At 38.5% G+C, this 19,769-nt stretch overlaps 1 protein-coding gene across 1 annotated transcript in view; it reads left to right on the forward strand.

Moving 5' to 3' along the window:
• THSD7B (thrombospondin type 1 domain containing 7B) overlaps window positions 1-15,594 on the forward strand; it is a 550,701-nt gene extending 535,107 nt beyond the window's left edge. Inside the window, exons 25-28 of the mRNA XM_060687945.2 lie at window positions 5,031-5,113; window positions 8,241-8,433; window positions 11,049-11,136; window positions 14,445-15,594. Coding sequence (XP_060543928.2) covers window positions 5,031-5,113; window positions 8,241-8,433; window positions 11,049-11,136; window positions 14,445-14,526 — 446 coding nt within the window. The 3' untranslated portion in view covers window positions 14,527-15,594. The remainder of the gene's footprint in view (window positions 1-5,030; window positions 5,114-8,240; window positions 8,434-11,048; window positions 11,137-14,444) is intronic.
• The last annotated feature ends 4,175 nt before the right edge of the window (window positions 15,595-19,769 follow it).

The following is a 19,769-nucleotide window of genomic DNA, read 5'->3' on the forward strand; positions in this document are numbered from 1 at the left end:
AGGGATTTTATTAATATCATTGTTTTCTTCAGGGATGTTTAAAATGCCAGACAGTGGTGGTGATATTTTTCTTTCGGTTTTGTTCATTTTAGATGCTCTGCTGTATTGTTTTTATCGTGCCAATGTGATTTTCTTTCTAGTTACCTTATAAATTCAAATTAAATGAAGGAGAAATATAAATATTTTAAATAAACTTAAAGAGTTCAGCTGAAAACTGCAAGCAGGAATATATGCACATAATCATCAGGGCACCCAGAGCAATCAACCTGTGCAATGAAAATAGTGTGTGGCACATGCAGAGAGCAAATACATGGCCAAAGGTTTCCTTCAAAGCAAATGACTCCAGCTGACTTTGCTTCATTGTGCTATTATGACTCTACATTACATAAATATATGTGTGCGTATTTCAATTAATACCGGCAACACAATTAAAGAAACTCGTGAATAGGAATGATTGTGAAGACCAGGATGAGAACTCACAGAGAGAAGCAGAAATATTTGATTCGCCATTTCATTGTGATTTCTACCACTGATCCTCTCAGGTGTAAGGCTCTAGAGAGTGGTGGATGGCAGGATTACTAATAAAGTCATATAAACATGATTCATACTGATCATTCACCAAAAGCACATGGAAATGCTGGTAGACTCATTTGTTCACATGCTTCTATGGTTTGTTGCCTTCAAATTTATGCCACACAAACAGGTGCTACACTATGTGCAGTTCTCTTTGATAGATATTTTTGAACTTGATGTTTTAAAGACTGATATTGTTCTGATTATTAATAAGAACCAGGGACTCTATTGAGCTTTAGTGAATATTTATCTCCAAAAGTAGAGCTTTGTTTATTAAAAAATGTAGCTTTGACAAAGCACATTTTTTTCCCTAGGAGATACTCCTCTCTGTCTTAGAGAAATAAAAAAAATGCATTTGTATACTAAGAACCACACAGTAACTGCATTGCTCATTAGAGAGGGCAATAAAATAATCTGAAAGAGCAAAGGAGGAGTGTTCAAATATCTAGTCTGTAAGTGAATAGAGCCTGGCACAGCTGAAGAGAAGAGAATTTATTTATGGAATTTTAATGAGAGACTGTTGTATATTTGGGGGACTCTGTTTGCAATTTTTCAGCAAGAGAATTGTGGGGGGGGGAAATCACATCATTTAGTTTATTTCTCCATTATAGTGTTATAAATGTAATACCTTGTATCCCTGAAAATAAGACATCCCCTGATAATAAGCCCAATTGGGCTTTTGAGCCCATGCACTAAAATAAGCCCCCCCAAAAAATAAGCCCTCCCTGAAAATAAGCCCTCCCAAAAATATTTAAATGTATGCACAGCCGGTCCCATTTCCTCTGGTTAGGCTTAGGGAAACAGAGCTGGAAATTAGGTAAGACGGCAAGAGGAGTCCCGTCTTGCTCAACACGCCCCAAAATAATACGACCTCCCCAAAAATAAGGCCAAGCACTTATTTCGGGGTTCAAAAAAATATAAAACAGGGTCTTACTTTCGGGAAACCACAGTAGGAATGAAAATTAAGCCACCAAGAGCCATACTGTAATATAAATATCTTGTCTATGATCTTTTCAGTAAGAATGAACAAGGTTTCAGGGAGTGTGTGTGTGTGAGAGAGAGAGAAATGGAGGTAGAGAGAGAGAAAAAAATAAAGGAAGATATAGAGAATTTAGAGGAACGGCATGAGTCCATGCTTAAGAATGAAGCTGGGGCAATCACTTTCCTACTGAAGCAGTCCAACCTGATGAGATTAAATATTTATTGAATTTAGTTTCCTCTTTTGTTGTTATGGGTGACATTTTTTTCATAACTCCTCTAAATAATATGCTACGGCTGAAAATGTAATGCAATATTACCGTCAGCATTGCTTCATACCAGTCAACTATTGATGTGATTTTGCACTAAACATTAATATTGGAAATTTCTGGAATGGTTGAAAAGAGAATATTTTTGTAGAGAGCTTTAGGGCAGGTCAAGCATTATTAGCCAATATTTAATTTTAGGTCAATCAACAGGAAGGTGTGTTACACCTTCTAAAAGGACATGTTATGCAATCTTCATAGTCTTTAAATCTGTTTGACCTAATTTCCAGAGTCCCCATTGATAAATATTTGGTAATACTTATAGTCATATGATAATATATGTGTGTTAAATGTAACCAGCAGAGACAATGTTATGGGCTGTCTCCACCAAGGAGAAGTAAGTATGTATGATTCTTAAATATCTCTCAATTGAGATCATCTTCCCTACAGGTTGACCAAAAGCCTGCCACCTATTGTGTTGTCTGAAGATGATACAGGTGTTTTATCACTGTTCTTTGTGGAATTGGGAAAAGCTTTAGAAACACATTAGATAACTCGTGACCCATTTTATAATCTTTTCAAAGATATTTCCTTACCAAGCACTCATGCACCCCCACAGACCTGTGTTGCACCCCCATGCAACCTCCACACACACACACACACCGGTACCACTTGCACACCTCCATACACCTCCAGACAGAGAGGGCATGTAGGACTGGTGGGAAAGGGGCCCAGACATGCTTATAGATATTGCCTTGTGATGCTGAAAACCACATAGGTGGCAAATGGGAATTTAATTGAACAAGTAAATGTTTGGATAGTATCTTTAAAGATACAACAGTTTGGAAAGCTCAGGTCAAATAGACTGCTGAAAACACTCCAAAGTTAAGTTCCAATTAAATTTGGGGTTTTTTTAGCTTAAAAGTTATTTTAGATCCAAAGGCCCTAAAGATTTTTGAAGGGGAAAAAAAGTACTTCCGTTGTTGAATGGGACACACATTCTCTACATACTCATGGAAAATTTGCAGTCCTGGCACTAGTCCAATCTAAATTTTGTGATCTGTTTTATGTGTATTTGGTAGAAGGCATTATGCTTAGAATTGGAGTTTATAGCAGCTGAGCCTCATTTGGATATGCATTTTTAACCAACATCTAATGTTATATTTATTTCAACCAGCACACTCTGTGCTGATCTTATAATAAAACTGTCACCTCTCTTATCTGTTCTTCTCCTGATACCAATAATATCTTAAACTTAGGGAACCTGCATATTATATTCTGTCTTCAGTTCAAGTTGATTACAATTAAAACTTTATTTAATAGTAATATTCTATAAACAGATAGCATACAATAGAATATGAGCAATTATTTATCTCTAAAGAGGTTTATCAACAAAGCTCTTCCTTCATGCTTTATTGCAGACTGAAACAGTGAATCAAGGACAGCAAAGAGATGTAGAAAATTCTAATGCCATTGATGTCATATGATGGTCATCCAGATTTGTGCAGTCCAAATACAGTAGCCTTAGCTCTTTTTTCTCAGTGTCCTTCAATTCCTGGCTGCTTTTCTTCCAAGAAAGTAGCCTTTTAGCCCTTTATTCAAATTCTAACATAGTTTTTTTCACAAGATTCATCAAAAATAACTATGTTAGTTTCTAAGCTCTTTAACATTATAATGCTGAAGCGTGACAAAGAGGTTTCTACTGCATCAGTTTCATGCCCTGACCCTCACACCTTTGTTTTTAGACAAATATTAAAAAGTTGCTTATTTGCTAGGAAATTGCCCTTGAGAGAAAGGAAAGGTGGAAATGGTAAGACGTGCCCTTCACCATCTCCTCTTTTATAGGGGCTTCCAATCTCACCTGGGATTGCCATTTCAATCTCAGTGTATTCAACATACAATTGTGTAGATTGAATCTTTCATCTGATCAACATAGGGGCATTTCTAAGCAGAGTGACAAGTTCTGTGCTTGCTCCATATGCCATCTAAATGGAAGTGGGCTAAGCAGTGGTGAAATCCTTGGCGGTTTGCCACTGGTTTGCTGCCGGTGCATGCACGGTGCACACCAAACACATGCTGTGTGCACATGTGCAGTGTGCACCAAACACATGCTGCACGCGCATGCACAATACACGCCAAACAAGCACTTTGGTTGGAAAAAGGACACTTAACAAGGTAAGTAGAACAGCGCAAAGGGGGGGGGGGAAACAGCTGTGCCGTGCTATTTGGATTTTCCTGCTTTTTAGCGAAAATAAATAGTGCGGCAGAGCTGATTGTCGGAAATACCGGTTCAGACCAACCAGTAGCTTTTTTTTACTACCAGTTCGCCGAACCAGTAGCTTTTATCACTACCGATTCGCCCGAACCAATGCGAACCAGTAGGATTTCACCACTGGGGCTGAGTCTTTATAAACTTAAAAGCAGGGGTGTCAAAGAGATGGCCCATGGGCCAGATTCATCATATGAATCCCACCCCAGCTCCGTGAATGGGAAAAACATCACAAAACGTCACGTGACGACAACGTGACACCGCGAGTTTGACACCCGTACTTAAAAGGATGCACTTGGGATGCTTTAGTTTTTAATTCTACTCCCCACCTCCCTTCAACTTCACATGTGTATTATATGAATAAATGCAATCAGCTGTCAAGTGCTCACTATAAACTTATTATTATTCTGCACTTCTTTTGCCATAAATTCTTGTTGTTGATATATTGATAAAAAAGTTGCTTCAAGACCATGTACTACATTATGCACTTTAAAAAAATTAACCATGCTCTTATTTTTCCAGAAGAAAAATGCAAACAAAAAAAAAATTGGAAAAAACGATAAGTATGGTTAATACATGCAGAAAAAAATATTTCTGAATGAAAAACCAGCAGCTTAAGTTATTAAATCTTTTGCCTGTTTTATCATTATAATATTTTTATTATTTGTGTTTTGAAATACTCATTTGTCATATTCATATTTTATCTCTATATATAAAAATTGTAGAATATCGGCTGTATACTTTAAAAATACAGAGACTCTAAACACGAGACTTTTCACAGGGCAGAATGGATGCTAAAACGTCCTCTGCCAATGTGTCTTGGGAATAATGTAAATGTACTGTTTTCAAAAGCAGCGTTGCGCCACAGCAAATAACCAGCGGATATTCCTAACTCATTTTTGAATTGTAACTTTGATTATTTCTCTTGACAATTGTTCTTGCAGGTGGCTGCTCTATGCAGTTACAGCCGGCTACAACCAGGCATTGCAACCCAGCCTGCAAGAAACCCTTTTCATTCTGTACACAGGTAATTCAGACAGCGCCCTTTACTTCATTAGAAAGAACCAATTATTTTTAGAATGTAAAAGAAATCAAAATCAAAAAGCTCCCAACAGACTAAAGATCTAATCGGGCATGCACTATCCATTCAGTAAACTGAATATATAGCCTTACAGACAAAAGGGGATGTGGGAAGAAAACATGTATTTGGGAAACTACCAGTAAATACTTCCTTCTTTTCACAGAAATTCAGCTTGGAATATGAAAGACAGGTTGTAAATATAGAAATATAGAAGCTGGGGACGAAAGGAACATATAAATGTTCACTTCCAGTGAGATCAGGAACTCAATCCTTTCCCATGTGAAGCATAACCATTTGTGTTCTTATAGTCCTTTGGGATTTCTTTGGAACACTGAAATGAAACAACAGACCTCCTGCAATGTTTTTTTTTATTTATCTGTATCCTACCCTTATTATTTTATAAGTAACTCAAGGCAGCCAACATACCTAATATTCCTTCCTCCTCATATTTTCCCCACAACAATAACAACCCTATGAATGAGTTGGGCTGAAAAAGAGCAACTGGCCCAAAGTCATCTCATTTCATTTCTAAGGTGGGACTAGAACTCAGTCTCTTGGTTTTTAATGGTGCCTTAAGAAGTAGACCAAAATGGCTCTCTTCTCTGCCTTTTAATTCTGAGCTTAAAGGAAAAGGAAGCAACCCAAGTTACTTCCTCCAATGATTACAAGCAAAGAAAAGGGTCATTGACTGACATGGGTGGAAAATAGTAAATAAACAAACAAGCAACCCAAAGATCAGGCACAATGTACCTTCAAGCTTTCAGTCCATGGGGAACCTATCCTGCCCCATATTTTGATTTTTGGAAGACAGTTTGGTATCCACACCTGTTCCTATATTTTGGGAGGCAGAAGCACAATAAAATTGCATTTGTCCTTGGACAGCTGCTACAATTGATAGGTTTCCTTATATGTTAATTTATCCTTGAAAAGTTAACAATGGAACAATGTTAACAAAAGTTAACAGTGGGACAATGGCTGCTGCTTCACAATGTCTTCACAGAGGTGAAGCTGAGTCACGTCTGTTCATCTAGAACCTTTCCGGTTCCGCATGAGAGGACAGATGTCCTTTCTCACATAGGAACTGCTTCTATGGATTTTTTTTTCCAGATGGCGATATGACAATACACCTCAGCATAAAATAGATTCAAAAAATCCCAGATAAATATGAAGAAAAAAAAATCCCAAGGATCTAAAATGCATAGTAGAAAAAGAGAAGTATTTTTTACAGACTAACCTTTCTGAGAATTTGCATGGGTATTTTTTTAGATTTTGATCCCGCCTTTATTATTTTTACAAGGCAGTGAACATACTTAACAATCCTCCAATTTTATTTATTTATTAGTCATATTTCTATGCCGCCCGCTCTCCGAGGACTCTGGGCAGCTTACACCAAAGACAGTATACTAAATAGCCTATTGCCCCCAACAATCTAGGTCCTCATTTTACCCACCTCGGAAGGATGGAAGGCTGAGTCAACCTTGAGCCGGTGAGATTTGATCCGCTGATCTGCTGAACTAGCAGTCAGCTGAAGTAGCTGCAGTACTGCACTCTAACCACTGCGCCACCTCGGCTCATATTTTCCCACAACATGAACCCTGTGAGATGGGCTGGGCTGAGAGAGAGTAATTGGTCCAGGGTCACCCAGTTGGCTTTCATGCCTATGTCAGAACTAGAACTCGCCATCTCCTGGCTTCTAGTCTGTTGCCTCATCCACTACAGCTGTGATGACGAACCTATGGCACGTGTGCCCAAAGTGGCACACGAATCCATGTCGCCCAGTACGCGCAGCCTTGCCTGTTTGTCTTCTGGGTTTCTGACACGCATGTGCGGGCAACGATCAGCTGTCCTTTGCCCACGCAGCAGTGCCAAAAACCGGTGTGCGCATGTGCACTGGCCAGCTAATTGTTGGTCGTGCATGCACGATAGAACCCAGAAGTTCAGCTTTTCCGAAGCATGGCCCTGACAAGCGTGTGTGCGCTTTCGGCAACCGGTGCTGAAAAGGTTTGCCATCACTGCACTACAGTATATCAAATTGGCTCTCAAACTGTATTTTAAAACACAGTTAAAATGAATAGCCTTTTCGGGGGCTGTTACCTGGTCTGATTTCATGCTAAGGACAAATCCATACAACCTCCACACAAGAAGACCACCCATTAGCCATTTTCCAAACACACAACCACACTCTTCTACCTATATCTCAGTATCCTTCTGCAGCTGAGGACAGCTGAAGGTTTTACACTCTGCAAATGGTGTTTTCCCTAAAATCTCACATCAAGACACTATATGGAGGGAAAGTAAAGTATGTTGATGTGCCTCCAGTTCTTGCCTGAAATAACACCTTGTTCTTTTTATATTGTTAGTTGCCCAGAATTGTGAATTTGAGTTGAGCAGTTATATCAATTGCAATGATTCATTCTCTCTCTCTCTCTCTCCCTCCCTCCCTCCCTCCCTCCCTCCCTCCCTCCCTCTCTCTCTCTCTCTCTCCCCATCTCCATCCCTCTATTTATATCTCATCTTTATTATTTTCTATCAATCAATACACTGGTATGTTAAAACACAGAAACTCTGCTTTTACTTTGAAATCCATACAGCCTTACCATCACATATTAAATAATTAAATTTTGATGCATAACATAATGCAAGTCCTATGCATTTACTCTAAATAGATGCCAGGTTAAGCTGCCGACCAGTCTTTCCACACAGAATTGCAGCCTTAAATGAACAACATCTTATTTGAGAGGGGAAATGTTTTATTTTCATCACTGCAGGGTTTTGAGCTGGGTTCTTTCGGCAAGATGGATTTTTGTCTTCAGTGTTTCTGTTGCAGCCCATTTATCCAGGCTCATTAAAAGAAGGAACAGGCACTCCATTGTTCTGTTATACTTAGTATGACTCAAAAAGCTTTGAAAGGTATTGGCAATTTAGAGTAAGTCCTTGGTCTAGTTTGGGCTTTCAGTTAAGACAATAAAAGCACCTGGCATTAGGTTAACTGGCGTGCACCCAGCAGCCCCCCAGCGGACACATTTTCTGGGGATGAACTAATTTCTGAACTACCTTTCTCCTTGTTACCTAGGGTGGCATCTGTGGCTGTGAGAGAGGCTACACTGAAATCATGAGATCAAATGGTTTCCTGGACTACTGCATGAAGATCCCCGGTTTAGCAGATAAGAAAGCCGATGTTAAAACAAATGCTGCCAAGCATAAACCTATCAATTCCAAAATGCATGACATTTTCAAAGGATGGTCAATTCAGCCTTTTAACCCAGGTAAAAATAACAAATTGTGGCATGATGCTCTCTCTCTGTCTCTCTTTCTCTCTTAATTTGAAAAGTAAACTTCATGCTCAGTGAATCACATAACCAGAAACTGCACTAGAGGATATACAAACTCTCATTTGTAATATAATCATATGAATATTATTAGCATAAAATTGTGCAAGAGCATTATTCTGTAGAATGACCTGGGATTTCAGTTTACAATGCTGAAGCTAATGACATTCCCTTCACTGATTAATCAGAAATATAAGTAGGAGAGATTCTCCTTCAAGGAGGAGAGAAAAAAAACATAAAAGGTCAATGTAAACCATGAGACTTTCTCCATACCTGTGATCTGTGTTCAACTCCAAACGTAGCTGCCAGGCACTGCACTGTAACACTGCAGTTATAATTAAATCACAAGTTGGAATCCTACAGTTGCAGGATACCTGCTGTTGAGTATATTTTTCATTATTCATGATGGTTACAAGGACTGTAAATGCAGAAGAAGGTTGCTTATCTGCTGCTTTGCAGATGAAGCTGTCGACTGTTCTCCTAAGGAGAGACCTTCTCAGTGGGAACTGGCATGGTGATCACCAGGTTCCTTCCTCTTGTCCTTCATTTAATGGTTAGTTTGTTGATTTATATTATATGATTTCCCTCATGAATTTAAAGGGAGCATCACTTCTCCTGTAATTTCCTGCAGCCCAACTCCTTGAAGTAGATTGGGCTGAGAGAGAGAGAGAGAGAGACCAAGCCACCCAGGGAGCTTCCAAGGCTGAAGGAGGAGTTGAACTTCATCTCTTTACTCATAGTACAACACCTTCACCTGGCTCTCGCAGATGATATATGGCTGCTTTGCTAACATGTTACTTCAACCCATAGATCCCCATTGTCAGCCATTTGCGAGAACACCTTCCACGTGCTCTTAAAATTCTAAGGAGTCCATTGGCTGAAAAATATTGCTTACCCTAGCCTCTCCACCAAAGAGTGGCAGACATCTGGCAGTGGTGTGTAACAAATTGTGACATGAGCTAATGGCACTTGTGTGTATCTGTGATAAACCTGTAGCCTTGGATGGTGATCTGTTATTCTTCTGATTACATGGAGATGAAATAGAGGAGGGGTGTCAAACTGGCAGCCTACAGACTGGATGTGTCACAGAATCAGTGTAAATGGAACACAAACAGATTCAGGTAGTCCTCGATTTACGACCACAATTGAGCCCAAAATTTCTGCTGCTAAGCAAAACAGTTAAGTCAGTTTTGCCCATTTTATGACCTTTCTTGCCACCGTTGCTAAGTGAATCGCTACAACTGTTAGTAAGAAGGTTTTTAATTGAATCCAGATTCACTATTGACTTTGCTTGTCAGAAGATCGCAAGAGATGATCACATGACCCTGGGTCACTGCAACCATCATCAATACATACCAGTTTGTTGTAGCCTGGCAGCGGCCAGCAGTGCTGGCAGCAGATTCATACAGTGAGGAGGTTGGGGAGGAACGTGGGCCAATCCTGGAGTCTGGGGAAGGCTCGGACAATGGCTCTGAGTCGGAGGCAAAGTGGGGGCCAAGGCCATCTGGTAGTTCTTTGCTGCCTCTGGAGACTCCGGAGTCTGACAGCGAGGCAGAAGAACAGCGTGAGCCTGCTCCCAGTGTGCACATGCGCAGAGCTGCCAGGAGACAGGAACAATTAAGGAAACAGGGTCGATTTGGGAGTAAGACTTGGAGATGATTGGCCCCTCCCATAAGGCATAAAAGAGAAGTGAACAGCACGTGAGCTTTTGCAGGAAGCAATTAGTTCATCTGGCCAATTCAAGATTTGAAACTTCTGTTTGTGACTCTGTGCCAAGTTTGGCCTTGCCCTGCATCTGGAAATTAGTTCTTTGGCAACGTTCCACATGAGATAGGTGGGTGTTGATAACTTTCCTCTGAAAGACTGTTTATCAAGCCTTGCGGACTGTAAATGAAAGTAATTTACAGCCATGTGAATTAAAGAGGTTTGCCGGAACTAAGTTTGTGCTGTTTAATTTCTAAGGAAGCCTAGGTCTAGCCTAGAACACAGTTGCCAAGCATTCAAAGTTTGATCATGGGGAGGCTGCTACAGTTATGAGTGTGAAAAACAGTTATAAGTTACTTTTTTCAGTGCCATTGTAACTTCAGACAGTCAATAAATGAATGGTTGCAAGTAGAGAACTACCTGTATATGCACAAGGGTTATTTTCAAAAGGGAGAAGCTCTGAACACCCATACAGCTATTAGCATTTTTCAGGATATCTCACTCTAGGAAAATGCAATCCCATTAAAAAAAAAAAAAAAGACCTAATTAAAATATACTTAACCCTACAAAACTGTAAGCAATATACTCAAATGTGCACAAAGGCCATATTTGGCCTACTTACTCCTTTTCTCATAAGATGCAACTTCCCTGGTAGCTCTGTGATTTTTGCATGATTCTTTGGTTGTTTCTATACAGATTGGCATGCTTCATAAATGAGTTTTGCCAGCCCTTCAGGGTAGGCAAATTCAGGAAGTAATGGTTACTAATGGTTTCCTATTTTTAACTGACAGAAAATAAGCAAAATGTACACCTCGTGTCAAATGTGTTATTTTGTTCCCCTTTCTCAGATGGAAAACTTAAAATCTGGGTATATGGAGTATCAGCTGGCGGATTTCTCATTATAGTTTTCCTAATCTTCACCTCCTATCTTCTTTGGTATGTATTCTGTGCTTGCTTCTAACCCTGTTAATTCTGTTTCGAGATGTTGGATTCAGATCCAGTTATTTGGAAATAAATTAGAATGACTGAAATTCATTGGTATCAAAGTTGCAAATAGCTTTCAGAGATTAAAATTCTGAGCTTACTTTATATTCTCTGTAATTAGAAAGCTAAGTATCACTTGAAAATCCTTTCATCTGTTCACATTATTTACAGGTTTAGTTTAGCCTATCATCCTGAAAGGATGCTCCAATCCTTTTATTTAGGTTGTCTGAAAGGTGCTTTTTCAAGAGGCAACTGGACTTTCTGGTTTTGAAGATGTTTCATTTCTCATCCAAGAAGCTTCTTCAACTCTTGACTGGATGGTGGGGAATGGAAGGATTGATACTCCTTGCAGACAGCTGGTCATTTGCCTTCTTTTAGCAAGCTGTTAAGGCCACCTGGAGGTTTATCTGTGTCGTCAGGGTCACTTGAGTGGTGCAAATGGGTGTGCAGCCTTCTTGGAACTGTTGAAAGGACTCGTTGTAGACTGGTGATAGATGATGTTGTATCCCTCCCCCTCTGTTAAGAGAGGGCTGTTCAATTTTGACATAGATGGCCTCTCTAAAAGGATGCAAATGACCAGCTGTCTGCAAGGAGTATAAATCTTTCTATTCCGCATCATCCAGTCAGAGCCGGAGAAGCTTCTTTTAATGAGAAGTGAACATCTTTAAAGAAAAACAAGAAAATCCAGTTGTCTCTTGAAAAAGCACCTTTGGGACAACTATGACCTGGGTGACCGAGAAGCTCCGTAGACATTTTATTTAGGTTGATATGTATGTATGTATGTATGTAAGTATGTATATGTATATTCTTTTTATGACCCTTTAATCCCTTTATTCGGGGTGGAGTCAGGGTGACTGAATGGAACTGAGCGTTTACTGGCCAGATGCCCTTCCTGGTGCCTATGTGGCATTCACAGCAGATATTTTCTCTTTGCGCCACGATAGAAAAACATCTACTACTCCCTAGAATTGAACTCTCAACCTTCCAAGACAAGCGTCTTCACCTCTACACAACCATGGGACTATATACATACATATAGACAGACAGATATATTCATATTCATTCATGCCCAAGAGAAGATAAGGTGTGCAGATAGAGTTTTATTCAATGATATCACCATATTAGTTCTTAACTGATAAAAAGTTTTTCATTTTAGTAGTAGTTTGTCTCTTCTTTTGTAGGAGCTATTATGAAATGGCTCTGGGCAAATGGGCTTGTGGAAGACCAGAGAATTGGATATATTGTATTTTCCTATAACAAATACCAATATAATGTGGAGCAACATTTATTTATTTATCAAATTTATACACACACACACACATCTCAATGTCTAAGTGACTCTGGGCAGTTCCTATTAATAAAAATATTAATATTAGTTATTTTCACTATTATATAGCTAAAACTTTGCTTATTTTAATTTATATTTTAAAACTTGATTTAGTTAAAAAAATAAGCCTTCTACATAGCATTTTGATTCTCAAATACACATACAAGTCTTTTTTTTTTTAAGATTGCAACCGCATTGCTGATTTATCCTTCAACAGCAAATATTTATTTGTTCATTTCCCATCTTTATTATTTTTACAAATAACTCAAGGCAGTGAACATTTCCAACACACCTTCCTCCTCCTGTTTCCCCCAAAAATATGTTGTTAAAAGGTTGACCCAATATTCTTTGATTCAGGGAAACTGTAATCCCATTTATTCAAACATTTTAAGAGCTATAGGAAAGATAAGATATTTGTATCATGATTTTACTTTAGTGAATTTTTCTGAGGGTATTTTCTTTAAAATGATAGTTCAGGGAAAGATGCTGTTTTAAGGGCTTTTATTTATTTATTTATTGGTTCGATTTATATGCTGCCCTTCTCCGGAGACTCAGGGCGGTTTACAATGCGTTAAGCAATAGCCTTCATACTTTTGTATATACCTGCTTAGTAGGGCTTTCGGCCCCCCCAAGTGGTGTTCTTTTTTATACAAAGTCAGCTTATTGCCCCCACAATCCCGGTCCTCATTTTACCTACCTCGAAAAGATGGAAGGCTGAGTCAACCTTGAGTCTGGTGAGATTTGAACTTGCAGTAATTGCAGTCAGCTGGTGCTACTTAACAGCACTTTAGTCTGCTGCGCCACCAAGGCTCTTAGACTATCTTTTAGACTATCCAAAGGTTTATGACATTTTTATTGTTGTACTAGGTCACCAAAAGCTGGTGGAAAATCATGTCATTTTTAGGGATTTATCATTGAATTTACACAAGTGTAGTCCTCAAGGGCTGCAAAAAGAAAGGCGGTATACAGGTAGGCCTCGACTTACGACGACAATTGACCCCAAAATTTCTGTTGTTAAACAAGACAGTTTTGTCCTATTTTACTACCTTTCTTGCCGCAGTTGTTAAGTGAATCTGGCTTCCCCGTTCACTTGATTTGTCAGAGGACCGCAAAAGCTGATCACATGATCTTAGGACACTGCAACCATTATAAATATGAGTCAGTTGCCAAACGTCTGAATTTTGATCACGTGACCAATGGGCGTGTCATATTTTTCAACTTTCAATTTCCAAACATCAGGGGTGCTCAAAAGTTGTGACATGCCTTGGGGATTGTAAAGATATTTTGGTCCTTTAATATAATTTGGTGGCACAATGGTTAGAATGCAGTACTGCAGGCTACGTCTGTTGACCGCCGGCTGCCAGCAGTTCAGCAGTTCGATTCTCACTGGCTCAAGATTGACTCAGCCTTCTCTTCTTCTGAGGTCAGTAAAATAAGGACCCAGATTATTGTTGGGGGCAATATGCTGACTCTGTAAACCGCTTAGAGTAAAGCACTGTGAAGCAGTATGTAAGGTCTAAGTGCTATTGCTATAATGTAGATGTGCTTGGTAAGTAAGTACATAAACTTTTTAACATTTTGTTTGTTTCATGTCTGCAACAGTCGTAAGTGTGAAAAATGGTCATAAGTCATTTTTTCAGTGCCATTGTAACTTCAGACGGTGACAAAACGAATGGTTATAAGTCAAGGACTACCTGTACGTGTTTCTTAAGTAGTCCACAATTCTATGGTTTCTGCTTTTTCTACCTATGGCCTAAGTGTGTGGAGAGGGAATTAAAATAAGTTCAATTTAGCCTTCCAGTTTTGAAAAGGGAAAACCTTTTCAAAGGTTTAACTTTGGGGTTTAACTTTGCCTGGATTGGGCCCCAAATGAAGGATTCAGTTCCACCTGTTTGGCTTCCTTGAAGAAATGAATGTTTTTCTTTCTTTTCAGCAAAAAACCAAAACAGCCACAACATACTCCTCCGCCGCCGAAGTGTCTGACTTTAGCCTACGATGGAGATGTTGATATGTAAGATGGAAACCACCACCCAAATGTAGACATTGACTGCCTTAACCGACGTCCCCACCCCACCCCCACCCCGCCTCTTTTGATACAAGATTCCAGCTGATGAGTTTGGTTTTTATTTTTATTTTTCTTTGGGAGAATCTGGCATCTGATATACCGGTAATTGGGCAGAATATAACTTGCAAACTTAACCGGTTTTACTTTTTAGCATATCTGAAACATGGTATATCTTTATGACTCTTCCCCAGAGGGGACCTCAGAATTACATCTCTTCCTTTTTAACCATAGGAATAAGGACAAATGAGAAGTTCTACAGTCTTCTACTTATTTATTTTTTTTTTAAATTTTTGAAAGCATGACAATCTTGTGCGGGGGGGGAGATAAAATTTACTGTAAAGGACAAACTGGACGCTACGTCATTATGCACTATATTAGTGCAAAGTTTCTTTCTTCTTCACCACTTTCAACAATGAGTTTTCTAGAGTTTATATTTGAGTTACATTCGACGCTATCGAAAGATCCAGAGTTCCTTGATTTCCAGACTGACACAGTTTCTTAGATCACAAAATCCGATTTTCCTTCTGCCAAAGGAGATAACAATAAACCAGAAATTTTGCAGCATATAATCCACGCCATTTTTTTATTCATGAGAAGGTTTCTCTTTCTTCCTTGTTGGACAAACGTATTAATGATTAAGGAAATGAGAAGAGTGCTATTTTAAATTGGTATCAAGCCATTTAGGTACATTTTAACTATTGAAAACTTTAATTCAGTCAGTTAATATACATTCTGATTTTGTAATTTAAATTTTATTACCTGCAATTATTTATGATTCTTTTTCTAAAAAAAAATGTTCTCTGACTTTATTTATTACACACACAGATACACACAAACAAGCTGTTTGTACAAGATCTTGCTTTTTAAAAAAGTTTACACGTCTACATTTGGAACATCTTGAAGAAGATACGTATATGTAGTAGTAAATGTTGCAAGTACGAAAGTGCCATCTTGTGGTATTGACATGTATTTATACATAAATAAAAAAAACTAAAGGGTGTGGGGATGTTGATGCAAATGCATTGCAATGTCTGTTATTAAAAAAGATTTTGCATTTCGTCCTTGGAGATCGTAGCCTAATCAAACTATAATTATGAGCAAACTCTGAGAAAGGGAGACTCGGAATGGATTCCTGAAGTAATTACACATTATAAATTCATTAAGGAAATCCCAACATGTTTCCAGCTGAAATTATTGTTCATTAGGCACACATTGTTTCTGAATAAAAATATATCAGATCTCCCCAAGCAGCACCTTTCCATCATTGGACATATTAAGCAGTTAAAGTAACTGAATATTGTATATAAGCAGTTAAAGTAACCGCACATTGTATATAACTTACCAAGGCCAAATTACAGAATGCCCCATTTTAAAATCAACTAAAAATATTTCTGTCAATTTTCTAAATGATTCCAGCCTCAGGAGAAAAGTCTAAAGTAGGAAAAAGAAATAAATAAAAGATGCATATCTAAAGTATTTTTTTTCAAAATGGAAGATTTAACACTATGGGAATGGAAGGGGTTGCCTTCTGTGGGGCTGTTCACAATGGAAAAGGGTGTTAAGGCAATTTGCAACCTGTCCCCAGGAAGAATATAATAGTAATTCAAACTCATCCTTCCTTCCGCTTTTCCAAGTTTAAATTAGATATCACAGTAATGTTCTGATGGGGAGAATGCATAACAAGGTGATAGTTCCTTCGGCTGAAATGTTGGCCCTACCCAATGTCATCAAACATATGAAAAGTCTTCCCCAGTTGCCATGCACAATGGTCTGTTTATTCCATAGAGTCCTTTTTTTCTCCTCCCTTACCTGTCATACCATCAACTGATTACATTTCTTGTTTAAAAAATCCTAACTAGGGTTGGCATTTGGCTATACATTCTGCAGACAATGGCAAATATTTAGTCAATTTTCTTCCGGCTGCCATCTGGTCATTGTCTGAACTGTGCAGCTAAGATGCAGCTACTGAAAAAGGGTTGTTGAAGAACTGGACTTTGAGCTTTTGCTGTGTAGAAACTGAAAAGTAGTTTAAGAACATTATGAGAGGAGAAGAGGTGCCATTCTTATGAAAAACAGAACTTCCTGCTTAAAGCCTAAAAATACAGAATGTGATTGCTTGTGCCACTCCTAAAACTTAGCAGGTAGTTTGCAACCAATCAAATTTGTATATGAAAAAGTTTTTAAAGAGAAATTCCTTATCTAAGGAAATGAAATTAAATATAAAAAGAATTTTATGCAGAAAGAGGAAGTGTAGGACAACTTCACATTCACGAACACCAAGTTAAATTAATAATCCTGGTTGTACAAGATTTTATTCAGGTTATAGTGCATCTTCAGGGTTCATTGCATAAAGAATGGTTGGAGAGAAATTATCTAAGCCTCCTGTATGTATGTTGTCAGGCAGGCCCTCCTTACCTTTTAAATATTATTCTCTGCTTCATAGAACACGGAGAAAGGCAAACTAATTTTTTTTTCAATCAAGCAAATAGTTCTCTGGATCTCCTCAGTATAACCAGCTAATCAGAAATAATTTACTGGCTCAGCTCAGTTTCCTTGTGAACTTTAGTGGAATTATAATGATGCAGCCTTTTTGCATGTGCCTTTGTATATATGGTAGAGATGTTTAGGAAAAGAGAAGAACGAATTTCATTTATTTAGGCCGCTCTGTGTGAAATCAATTTACCATGTGGTTTGAGGAATGCTATTGTGGCATGTCAAAACCTAGGATGAATTCTGGAATTCAGTCAGTCCAGGCAATGATGCTGTAATTCCTAAGTGTCCTCTTCCTCTTTCGAAGCCAAATCATCCCCTTGGATTTATTAGAGAGCAGGGAGCAATGTAGCATCTGGGACAACAGCTTGAGTGCAATGGAGGCAATCTCTAGATAAATCAAACTGACTCATTAGGATCTCTACTCCATGGCAGTGAAGAATGATAGTTCTCTGCCACTGTTGTGTCCACACGGAAGAAATCATACTTGTTTTTCAAAATGTGAATTATAATCCAACTCCAAGGCAGCTGATAGTGCCTTTCAATATTATCTCAACAAAATTGTGAGCTGAATGATTGAGAAGTAACTGAAATTAAATCTAGACAACACCAAGGTGCTACCAAGAAATTGGACTCAGAAACTGGGATCCATCCTGTCTTGGATGGAGTTGCAAAATTATTCCCAAAAATCGGTTCCTCACTCTGAGTACATTTCCTGTTTCTTGAGGAACATGGGAATCTCATGTTGTGGCTGTGTCAAGAAGAACATCTACACAGTAGCATTTAGTGTGTTTATTCCTGTACTAGTCAAAACTGGCAGCATGTATCCATGTCTTGCTTTACTTCAACATGACTTTGAAGATTAATGTATCCAAGTGGGGTTCCTTCAAACAAGTGTCCATGATTCAAAGCCCTAACCAATAAACTGCTCAGCTATAGTATATGTACCACTGGGAGCATCTGATGCGCATGTTGAAAGTATCAATTACTAACGATTTTTCTGATCAGTAAATAAGATGTTTGGGTTAACTTTTAAAGCCCTAAAGAACTTAGGATCCAAATATTTTAGGGGCTAGCTCTACTGTTATGAACCTGTTTGCATTTTCTCTTGTATGATTCCCAAACTATTCGGTGTTTGGATTTCTGTGTTTCAAAAATTAGCGCAAACACACCTCTCACTAATAATGATGTTAGCATTGGTTTTAAATTGGCATTGTAAAAGTGCATTTCTTATGTTTTACTTTTTGCCAGCATTCTTGAGCGTTATTCAAATAGGAAAAGTGCAAATCAAACACACCCAGTTATACGTGCAAATACATACACTTTAGTTATTCCTAAACTTACAGTCACATATCATTACCCTTATATGCCATTGTTTTCTTCATGTAAGATAGTAAAATGGAGTGTACATCTTCATATTATAGAGCTGTGTTGCCACTTAAATGTTCCCCTACAATTTTAAAAATCTTCCTGTAAATCACATCAAAAAATATGGCTCTCCAAATGTTGTTGCAAGCAAACTTCCACCATTCCTAGCCAGCTTGAACAAGTCTCAGAAGTGACAGAATATGCAACAAGAGAGAGGGAACCTAAGATTGTCATTTCACAGTGTTTTTTTTTTCTACTTTAGCAACTTTAAGATGAGTGGACAAATTCTAGGAATTGAAGTCCACCCATCTAAAAAGTTGCCAAAGTTGCCAAACACTGTCATATCATATAATCCACTTAGATTGTAGGATGGAAAATCTGGCAAACTGTCTGAATTCAGTCCTGTTTCTGCATTAATTCATCCAGCAACTGTGAATTTAAGATTTTTTCAAATAATAATGCTTTTTTATGTATCTAAAAAATGCTGCTTGAATAGTTGCATTTTATCCACCTGGCTTATGAAAGTTATACAATCAATCCTCTGTATGTATCTTAGCTGATGCAGGACTCAAATCACAGGAAAGCATTTTCCATTTGAATCCATTTTTCATTCCCTCAGTAAAGAACTCCACGATATTTTCTTTCAGTGCCTGTTGCAGCAGTTCCACAAAGTTCAGGCCGACATAAATTTGCATACATCTGGCTCATACGTCTTGGCAGTTAGCATGGTAATAGCAGGGACCTACATGTTCATTTGGCATTTTCAGACTCAGTACACCGAAGCCACTAAATGGCATCCATTGATCTCAAAGAAGCTGACTAAGGATTTTGTGACCTGCAATTTATTGCTCAGTCGCAGCTTTTTATTTTCAGTGCTTCTCGCAAATGTGTGAGCTAATCAATCGGCCAGATGCACCTGCCATGTTGGGTAGTAGTACCACTTAAATAATTAACTCGTTTGGATGTGCCACTTCCATGCTTTCTTAAGGGGGTGGTTGACAAGGCATGATGGATGGGAACAAAAAGTTGACTGTAAAGGAAACAGGCCTGCTAATTTGAGCGTCAGAAAAAAGCTGATTTTGAAAACCTGGTAAGATGTGGATTCTAGAACAGGCCTGGGACCCATCTTTAGCTTCAGATTCAAGCATCATAACACAGAAAGGGGCCACACGTTGCCAGCTTAACTCTGAAAATCCCTGGATAATCATCTGCTGAACTTTCCTTTGTAACGGTTGAGAAGAGTTGTTCCCTGAGAAAAAGGCCCCTGCTTTTCAATTTTAGCCTTTCAAAATTCTCTTGGTTTTTCTGGTAGAGGTCTCAGATCAGGGCTATAAA

Source organism: Pantherophis guttatus, chromosome 1 (genome assembly GCF_059756535.1).
Source record: "Pantherophis guttatus breed Tessera chromosome 1, ASM5975653v1, whole genome shotgun sequence".
Taxonomy (NCBI): Eukaryota; Metazoa; Chordata; class Lepidosauria; order Squamata; family Colubridae; genus Pantherophis; species Pantherophis guttatus.